Source organism: Vicia villosa, unplaced genomic scaffold, assembly GCF_029867415.1.
Source record: "Vicia villosa cultivar HV-30 ecotype Madison, WI unplaced genomic scaffold, Vvil1.0 scaffold7, whole genome shotgun sequence".
Taxonomy (NCBI): domain Eukaryota; kingdom Viridiplantae; phylum Streptophyta; class Magnoliopsida; order Fabales; family Fabaceae; genus Vicia; species Vicia villosa.
Genome location: NW_026706810.1, coordinates 1,456,361 through 1,466,506, shown reverse-complemented (window position 1 = coordinate 1,466,506; position 10,146 = coordinate 1,456,361). Strand labels below are relative to the sequence as shown.

The 10,146-nt window shown below is 32.5% G+C and overlaps 1 protein-coding gene across 1 annotated transcript; it reads right to left on the bottom strand.

Annotated features, from left to right (window-relative positions):
* Window positions 1–735: 735 nt before the first annotated feature.
* On the bottom strand, window positions 736–4,588 carry LOC131643152 (probable methyltransferase PMT2). Its single transcript, XM_058913303.1, has 7 exons — window positions 4,368–4,588; window positions 3,369–4,020; window positions 2,926–3,136; window positions 2,488–2,782; window positions 1,928–2,296; window positions 1,608–1,685; window positions 736–1,428 (listed from the first exon to the last, which is right to left on the bottom strand). The coding sequence occupies exons 2-7, from the start codon at window positions 4,011–4,013 to the stop codon at window positions 1,197–1,199; spliced, it is 1,830 nt and encodes a 609-aa protein (XP_058769286.1). The 5' UTR covers window positions 4,014–4,020; window positions 4,368–4,588; the 3' UTR covers window positions 736–1,196.
* Between the last annotated feature and the right edge of the window lie 5,558 nt (window positions 4,589–10,146).

Below are 10,146 nucleotides of genomic sequence, written 5' to 3'. Positions count from 1 at the left end.
AAATTAAAGAAATATATAAATGAATAATATTTTATTTTTAATAACATAATGCAGTTTGGTTTGATTCGGTTTGCAAAATACAAACTGCAAACCAAACTAAACCGCACAGTTCCGCTAGAAAATGACCCGAATCATCCAAACCAAATATGACTTTTTCGATTTCAATTTAATTCATTTTAGTTTTACGGTTTTCTATTAGGCCGATTTGGTTTTTAACACCTCTACCCACCCCTACTCATGCTCCCTCTTATCACTATTATAAACAAAAATATATCTTAAATCTTTGTCATTACCCCTGCTCATGCTCCCTCTTATCACTATTATAAACAAAAATATATCTTAAATCTTTGTCATTATTATAATCAAAAATCATTAACTTTAAGAGTAGTTAATATTGGTAGTTAATTCAAAAGCATTTAATATCGGTAGTTAATTAATCGAATATAAGTAAAGATGTCATAGTAAATTTTACTTTGATTGTACATAAAATAAAATAAAATAAAACAAAAACTAATTCCACTTAACTTTCTTTCTTAATTAGTGTAAAAACATTTATTTTTGTTTATAATTGTGAATGGAGGAGTACTCAATTCATTTAGTTTAACTAAATCATTGATCACAAACTCTGAGCGAATAGTTTTAAACTTGCATTCATTCTCACAAGATCAAAACCTTTAGAAATAGCTGAATCAAAGAGCAACTCAATTTTAGTCTGACATGCAAGCAATGAAGGAATTCTAGGCAGGAAGATACACATTGTAAGATTACAAAACATGGACAACTACATAGATCAGTAGAGAGGCTTCAACTTAAAAAGCCAGTGTTTGCTTTACTTTTGAATGTTACATCCTATAACAAGATAACTAAATTCTGAGGAGAAAAAAGGATAATACCATAAACCTCAAGCAAAGGGACAATTGACAATTAAGCATAACTTATCAGCCCCTATATTGCACTAATACATACGCACCCCTATATTGCATTATTACATAGCCACAGCATGTGCAGTGTCGAACACCAACCGTACTTTCAATCTAAAATGTTGTTGCTACGTAGATCAGCCCTCCTTATACAACAGGTGCGATGATTATCAAGCCAACGCGCTCATATGACAAAACTATATGAACTCTATTAGGGTTGCATCGAGAAAGGCACTAGTAACCTTAGGACAAGCCTTCGAATTTGTCTTTGAGTGGCTACTGCGTTGATGTGGTATTTGTATCGGCAACCCAATACTGCTTAACAGCAACTAGTATCTTTTCTGGAACAAGTGGACCATCCTCATGGTCAACCAATTTAGTATCCCATCTCATTCCTCCGACAATTTTCTTTACCTTGATTAAGATATCGACTTCATCGCGGAATATCACAGCACCTTCTGGTCGTAAAATGCGGTCCATCTCCAGAAGAATGTCTTCTATGTTACATCTGCATTTTAAACTCTTTATTTAGAAATCATTTTAATACCATCTCTACAACAATCTACAATACACTATATGCAAGGGCCAAGCTATTGATTAAGATTTGCTATCAAATTCAATTCAAATTCAGAATTAAAAATAACTGAAGGATAATTGAATAACTGCGTAACCGAAGAAAATACTCACTTGTCTTTGTACTGACTAAAGAGACCATTGCTATGAATGAGGTCATAAGTCCTCGGATATGTAGAGAAAGCTTCACACCTGGATCATAGAGAAACAAATAAATCAGGAAAACATGTGAGATAGAATCAACATGAACACCGAAAGTTTAACAGCTAGTAACAATACAAGACAGTGCCTACATTTTCATATTATTAGTCAAGAGAAAGAAATAAAATCGTACAACATTTGTATTATCTGATATTCTAACAAGCATTTCAACTTAAGTATATACAATCACGAAATACTGTGAATAAAAATAGGAGGAAGTTAGAAAACCATACCAATCATGATAAATGCCTATAAGTCCTCGCTGATATATAACACCGAGAGTATGTTTGTCAGCTATAGTAGGAACAACGTTCATGACCCATAGCTTAGGAGATTGAATCGCAGCAGCGAAACTACCCAAACCAGCATTCATATCCAGGATATTGCGATACCTTCCCGAGTCCAAGAGTTTGTTTATTTTCTTGTAAGCAGTTACATGTTTTTTCCACTTTTTGTTATCATCTTGATACGTCTCGGCAGAAATTCCAGGAACAGAGCCACTGGCAATTTTAGGAGGCACGGCGTAAAGTCTTTGTGGAAAAGGCTTAAGATCTCCGTGGACTTTACCATTAGGAGTAACACATGCCTCCATTTTCTTATTCCTGCAACAAAAAAAAAAAAAAATATACTTTTTAGATTTTTCTTTTCTTCTTCACAACTTTCGTGCACAATTTTTTCTTAGATTTATCAGTGCTCGAATGACTTCACGGTTAGTGGAAATAAATTGAATACTACTACCTATAATGGATGTTAAAGTGTGTAAAACAAATTGACACTGAAAGAAAGTGTATACCAAGCATCATCAGCATCTTTTGATTCGCAGAATTTTACACCATCATCTTCTTGTCGACTTCGACATGTCTTAGTGTCAACAGTTTTCTGCCAGACAGCTATTTCATGTGCCTCAGTTTTCTTCTCCCAGCAAAGGAGCTTAGCAACCTCTTCAATCTTTCTTTGTTCTTCCTCAAGATCCTCCTTAGGTCTTTGCCAGGCTTTGTAATGAACCTTCCAATGGATTGGAGGTCCCGAAAGGACCCAATAACCACCAGGTTTTAGAACTCGGTCAACTTCCATCATATAAATTCCACCTGCCAATCACAACCCAAAATACACTTTTAAATAGCTTTTATCATAAGTCGTGTGATATATGGTGACAGTTCAAACGGAATAAGAATGCGAAGATAAGCATTTCGTAACAAATAAGTTAAAGATCTTATTGTAAATTTCTCACCATTTGCTCCCCAAGGAATTAAGCAACGAGAACAATGCGCCATATCAAAGGCTGCAGAGGGATAAGGCAGTTTTATGGTTCCAAAGACACCAATAACGGCAGGTACACCCCTTTCAAGGGCAAATTGTACTTGTGCTTCGTGAGAATCTCTTGGCGCAAATGACATGGCAATAACATTTCTGCTCCAAAGATATGCCCCCAAACTGGCAACCTGTTCAAAACAACCATACAATATTATGGATACATAGCTTAAACAAACTAACTTAGTGATATAGCACCGCTATAACAGCTATTCGACAACACTTTATTATACTATATGGTGTATTGAAGAACAATTCTTTGACAACCCTGAACTCTAACTATGCTGCTAATCAAATTAACATGAACGAAACCGACAAAAGAATTTCACACAAGCCCTAAGAAATTTGCAATGAGAAACATACCCCACAACCAGTGTCCAATGCTGTCCTGACTGTTCCATTCTCTATCGGTATCACAGAAGCAATTTGATCAATATATTTGTCAGCCCCTTGAGGGAATTGCGTTCCACCACCAGGGAACCTAAACACATTTCCCTCATATTGAATCCAGTTCTGAATAGCCTTCTCAACTGTAAGACTCTTGTACGGTGCATTCGCATACGGAACATAATCGCGGCTCTTCGGCCATGGAAACGGTGTTACATACCCTTTCGGTGCCGGGATCAAACAGTGCAACTTCTCTTCCTCACGTGGGCAATGCCTCTCTCGATAAATCATATTATCTCTAGAAAAAGTCATGGCTCGCTTTTGATCATGGCATGGTGTGTAATCAGTATACCTAGCTTTACAAGGTTTAAATACCTTAGGCTTTGAATCAACCCCATCAATTTTGCTAACTTCTCCACCATGGTGAGAATCAAAATTTAATTTCGGAACTATATCACACTCAACACCTTTCTTAGTAATCTCCAAAGCTAAACCATCTCCCTTTCCAAAACCAGTTTGCTGCCAAGAGCCTAATATGTAGAAGAAACAACACAAACCAGCTACTATAAAGATCTGCACAGATCTTCTAGTCCTACTATCAGCTAAACTTGGTTTTGCCATAAAGAACCTGAAAATGAACATTTCCTAATAAGAATCACATAAACCAAAAGTTTAGCAAATTCCAAAAATTAACTTTAACTTCTACACTAATGGGATCAAGCTGCACTACTTGCAATGCAAGATCACACTAATGAACAAGTCCAGAGCTATAAATGAAGAAGACCCACCAAATCTTACTAAACATAAATTACAAGGGAAACAAAATTGACCTAAAAAACTCAAATTTATCAGTACCCATTTCGAAAAAAAATCATTTTTTTGAATACCCATTTCGAAAAAAATCATTTTTTTAAAAAATAAGCAAGATTGGAATAAGAAAAGGAGACAAACAGAGGGAGAAGAGGTTAGTTTTACCGATCACATGAAGGTGGAGGGAGCAATGGTTAGAGAAGATCTGGGGATTTGTTTTCAAGCTATAAAAGGAATGAGAAAAAAATCAGGTTTTGGTTTTGTAGTTTGATGCAGTGAGAAAAGCTAGATGAGTCAATGGAAAGTCTCTATCTAAAACCCTACAATTCAACAGCATCAGTCATGTTCAGATGAACAACGTAGGAGAGAGGAAAAGGAAAAAATTGAAAGATTTTAGAAGAAAACTAGTAAGAGACCCGTGCTTCCGCACGGGTAAATTTATTTGATACTGCATAAAATTTAATTAGATACGGATAAATTTAAAATGAATTGTTTAATTATAAATGAAAAATATCATATAAGTTGAATTATATTAAATAATAATATAAAAAAAATTGTAAGTTGGAGAAAAAAAATGAAATTTTAACATTTAAAATTAAAATTATCTCTCAATTAATAGTAGTTGTTGATTAAAATAAAATAGATATTGTATTGATAATGACCCGTGAAATAAAAAAAATCTTTGATGCGATATAAAATATATTTAAATACAAATATAAAATGAACAATAATCTTATAAATTTAATTGTATTAAATAATCATAAAAAAATTTGAGATGGAGAAAATAAAAAAAAATAAGGATATTATTACTCAAATAAAGACAATGATTGATTAAAATAAAATAGATATTGTGTTGATAGTGACTCGGGAGAAAACAAAATTTTTAATTTTATTAAAATTAAAAAATAGATTTTTTTAGGAATAATAAATAAATAGAGAAAAAAATTAGAAAAAAAAAAGTAAGAAAGTGTGAAAAAAATGTGAGATAAATTTTAAATTTTAATTAAGATAGAGAAAGTGTGTAATGATCAATTAAAATAAATTAAATATTGTGTTGATAGTGACCCGTAAGATAAATAAATATTTAATTTTATTAAAATTAAAAAATAGATTATAATTTTTGTGATGATAATTAAATGGAGAAAAATTAAAATGAAAGTAAGAAAGTGTGGGAAAATGAAATGTGAAAGAAATTTGAAATTTGAAATAAGAGAGAGAAAATGTGTGTTTGAGAGAAAAAGTTGAATCCTAAATATTGCAATTGACATTTGGCAAAAGTCTTCATTTTCATTGGACAATAAAAAAGTGATAGGGTGATTTTGTTAATTACTATTTTGTCCAATTTATAGTGTAATATTTTTTTAGTGAGAAGGGTAATTTTGTCACTTTGGTCAATTTCTTAGTAATATGTAGATTTGTTAATTACTATTTTGTCCAATTTATAGTGTAATATTTTTTTAGTGAGAAGGGTAATTTTGTCACTTTGGTCAATTTCTTAGTAATATGTAGATAGTAGAAAGGAAATGAAAATTCTATGATTTTTTTTCTTAATTAATTTATTGGTCGTTAGTTTTATTTAAGGTTTTATTTTATTTCTTTAATTAATACATATTATTTTTTAAATCTTTAAAAACAATTATGCTAGTTATTTTTTAATTTTGATTAAAAATAACATTCAATTATGCTTATGCGTATATTGAGTCAACAAACCTTTATTAAATTTGTTCAATTTCTTTCAAACTACTTTGCTATTTCAAAAAAATTTAAAATCATTTGATTTTTAACTTTCTCGATTTTCTTTTCAAGTTATTTTCTTCCCAAATTTTTATATAAGCCGTGATCTTTTCAAGATTGTTTTAAAATATGTTCTTACTCAAATTCTTTTTCATCATTAATTCTCAAAATGCTAAAGATTATTAATATTTGGTCAAAGTCAAAAAATCAAAATTTTGGTTCGGTTAGATTTATACTAAGAAGACATAAGATAAAGGAATGTTATTTTCAAGAGAAACATGTTCTTCGTATTGTGACGAATAATTTGAGCTTTGAAAAAAATAGATTCTAAAAATTATGGAAATTACATAGATAAGAATTGTTGATGAAAAAGATTTAAAGGAAAAATATCTAATAAAAAATGAATTTTTAGTTTGGAGATGTCAATGATGTTTGGACTTTTTAGTTTATCAGTGACTATAGTGTTATTAATCATATATTTTAAATAAATTTATTGTCAACAAGTTTGTTCTGAATGTTATTTGAAGTTAATGTATTTTGTTGAGCAAAATATGTGTTAGAATAATTTTGTTGCAATTCTCTTATAGTGTGTTGGAGTAACTATTAAATTATGGTGAATATCGGTTCCTATGATATATGTTTCTGTGTAGTAGTTATGTTACATTGTTTGGAGTCTCTATAATCTATTCATTGTGTTTGTTTTATTTTGAAAAGATATTAAACGCCAATAAACTCTTATATTGTTATACAAAATATAGAGCAATATTAAGAAGATACTAAACATAATGCATAATGCATTCTAATGTCAATAAATCTCTTATAATGTTGTGTAAAAGATGTCATCAAACTATATCAAAAGATTACAAAATGATATTTGGGTGACATATTTCTCTAAGTTAATTTGGTTGGTAGTTGAGCATAGGTATTAGAATGCAACAGCACGGGTTTAAACTACGACATCTCACTTATTCATATTTAAAAGATAAAATTTCAGCCACTATACTACTTCACCAAAAAAGTTAGAAAATAACGTTAAAAGATTATCACAAAAGATTACATCAATCAATGTTAGCTCTAAACAAGTTTTGGTACATTTTTAAAAATTTCTTCTTCTGAGAACAGAAGAATCAGTTCATATTATTTTTGATGAGTCTAACCCTGAACCATTAGAAGTAGAAGCGATTCATTGTTCAAGTATCCTAGAAAAAACAAATTTGGAGGAAAATCAAGATCAAGGCCAAGATCAAAATCAAGTCACAGATGAAGAGTCGGTTTAGAATCAAATCATAGATACTCCACCTGAACATGCAAATCTTCAAAAAGAATGGAGATATGTTGGACAAGTGGCTTCAAACACAACAGGGAGTGAATTGTGGTATTTAAAATTCGTGACTAATTTTATACTTTTCTCAATTAAGATCGTATTATTAATTTTCATTGAGTGGAATGTAACCGAAATAAAGTAATAAAAGTACATTGCATAAATTAAAAGAGTGCGGTAAGATAGATTGCCCTAGAGATTTATACAAGTTTAGCCGAATGTTGGCCTAGTCTTGTTCCAAAGAGGTTTTCTTGAGAGTTTGATAAACTTTGACCTTTAGAAGGTTATACCCACGAATCTTTATACAAGCTGATCTTGAGATTTTTACAGGCTTACACCCAACCACAAATAGCTTTTACCATAAATTAAGCTAGAATCTTCTTAGAGATTTTCATGTTGATCTCAATAACCAACAACAGACCTTTTTCCGACAAAGCTTAATAGTCCACAACAGAAATTTTATGACTAGTTTATCTCTCAAACTAAACTCAATCCTCTCAAGAGTAGTGCAATCTCAAGAGATAAACAAACAACACAAACACTTACGAAATTTCTTCTTCACAAACAAAGCTTCACTTACAAGCATTAAGGCAATATGAAGTGAAAGAAATATTTTATGTTGAGAGAGAGAGAGAGAGAGAGAGTGGGAGAGAAAGAATAAATTCCAAAGAAAATGCAAAACATTGAAAAATGGTGTGAATTGAAGTGGATGTGAGCCTTCATTATATAGGAGTTGGAAAATCTAAAACTGAAAAATAATCCATGTGTCAAATTAATGAGCCAACCGATTGACATAACGATCTAATCGATCGACCAACTCATTTTTAATCGATTAGTAAGATCAAAAGGGAATTGTTGGATATAGAGTCGTGCAAGTCATTAATGTGTTGTCATACATTTTTTATTAATCGATTAGCTCTTCTCCAATTGATGTACTAGCACACAAAAAATTCCCAATCAATTGGCACAACTTACCAATCGATTGGTTAGTTTAAAAAAATTTTGGAAAGGGTTTTTGGCAACTTTTTAATCATATGGTTTGACTTAGAAAATAATTTTCATGATAAAAACATTTGAAGAGATATTTTAGGCGTATGTGTGAGAGTTTCCTTAGTACTTTTGAGCTACTTGTTGCACCCCAAAATTTGTCTTACTATCTTTTCTTAGTTGGCTTAGGCTTTTCATCATGTCATATGCATACATACATATCATTGGCTCTCTGATTACAGGATCAAGGTTCCACTCAAGAGCTACAGCAGAAACGACTATTCTGTTAATTGATACAACGAATAAAGAATTCAGGTTTCTTGAAGTGCGGTACGGTCCGTAGATTTTCTCAAGTTCTCTCATCAAGGACCAATCAAATCCCTGTCATAGCAAGTATCCTCGCACTCCGGTGTGCTTCGGATCAAGAGATTTCATGGTTTCAAGATCATTTTGGTGCAGAAGTCAATTTTCATAGCGCAAGGGCAAAATTCATAACTCTCGACTGGAAGGTTGTATGGGCTTGGTTCTCTCGGTTCTCCTGTGGCCGAGACTGTTTTGTCATTCTTTTCATCTTTTGTGTTTGGTCCGGAAGCCAATTCATTAAGGAAAGTTGCGGGAACTAATTGTTTCTGATATTTCGGTTCTACCGTTCAACTATCTTTCGGAGGTTCAAAAATTCATAACTTTTGTCTGCAGGTTAGAGGCGAGCCATATGCTGAAAGCTCCTTCTTGAGGTATATTACATTTCATATGTTCGGGCCGAGAATTAATTCTTTAAGGAAGATCTCCGAATTTGCAATTTACCAAAGAATATAAGGTGAGAAATTGTGTTAAACCGTTGTCTTTTGGACGCTAAAAAATTCATAACTCTCGCATTGTTTAGCGGATTTGGCTGAAATTTTAACAGGAGTTCCGTCTCGATGTCCCCGACATTTCATATGTTCGGCTCGAAGGCTAACTCTACACCAGCAGTTCCAGAAAAATGCAAGAGCGTTGAGATTTATTTGCCAAAATGTGTTTTCGGGCATTGTCTGACAAGATTCAAAGTGGCATAACTTCTCCAATTTTTATCCGATTGAACACATTCTAACGGCATTCCCTATGAAATTTTGTTGGCTTCAAGTTATTTTCAGGCCTCGAATTTGAATTTAGATCAGGAGACCGAGTTTCATCGTGTTCTTTGAGAGGTGCGCACGAAAATTCTGCACAGTTGAGTTTTCCGCCTCAGATGACCAGATGAGTTTCTCGCCATTCAGACGGGCATAACTTTTTTACCGCTTATCCGATTGAGCTGATTCTGGTGGCTACGGTTCATAAATTGCTTCATCTTCGATTTGATGTTGGTCCTGATTCCGACTTTCGCACCAAAACGTGTTTTCGTAGGAATGGAGCTTAAAATGCGATTAAGAGGGCAATATGGGAAATACGCATTTTTGACACTCTATATATTCTTTTTAATCTCATTTTCAAAGGAGGACTCTCATAATTTTCTTCTTACTAAAAAATCACAAAGGAAAATCTCTCTCTTTCTCTCAAAGATCAAAGACATTTCTCCTCTCAAATTCTTTAACAACTTCATCAAGAACGCGAAAAGCAATTTTCTGAATTTTAGTTCGAATCTTCTTCCCTCTCCACCTTAGAGTGATGCGCCTCCCTCCCTCTCTCACTTTGCTATCGGATTCGTGATCTCATCTTTGATACTTCTTCGTATTCGCACTTTGATTTGATCTTCATTTTCGGTTAGTGCTCGAATCATGATTTAAGTGCTTAATTGTTGATGATAACATGAATTAAACTGCTAGATCTAATTGATATTGTTGTTGATTGATGATGATGAAATGTTGATTCAAGTTGTTAAATCTATGATTTGTTGATGATATCATGAATTCGATTGTTAGATCT

What these genes read in the sequence shown, in the direction of transcription:
- LOC131643152 (XM_058913303.1), bottom strand. Translation starts at nt 4,013, where the DNA reads ATGGCAAAACCAAGTTTAGCTGATAGTAGGACTAGAAGATCTGTGCAG. An exon ending in ATAGGCATTTATCATGATTG is followed by an intron (nt 1,686 to 1,927) that starts GTATGGTTTTCT and finishes TCTATGATCCAG; the next exon opens with GTGTGAAGCTTTCTCTACAT. An exon ending in TTTAGTCAGTACAAAGACAA is followed by an intron (nt 1,429 to 1,607) that starts GTGAGTATTTTC and finishes TTTAAAATGCAG; the next exon opens with ATGTAACATAGAAGACATTC.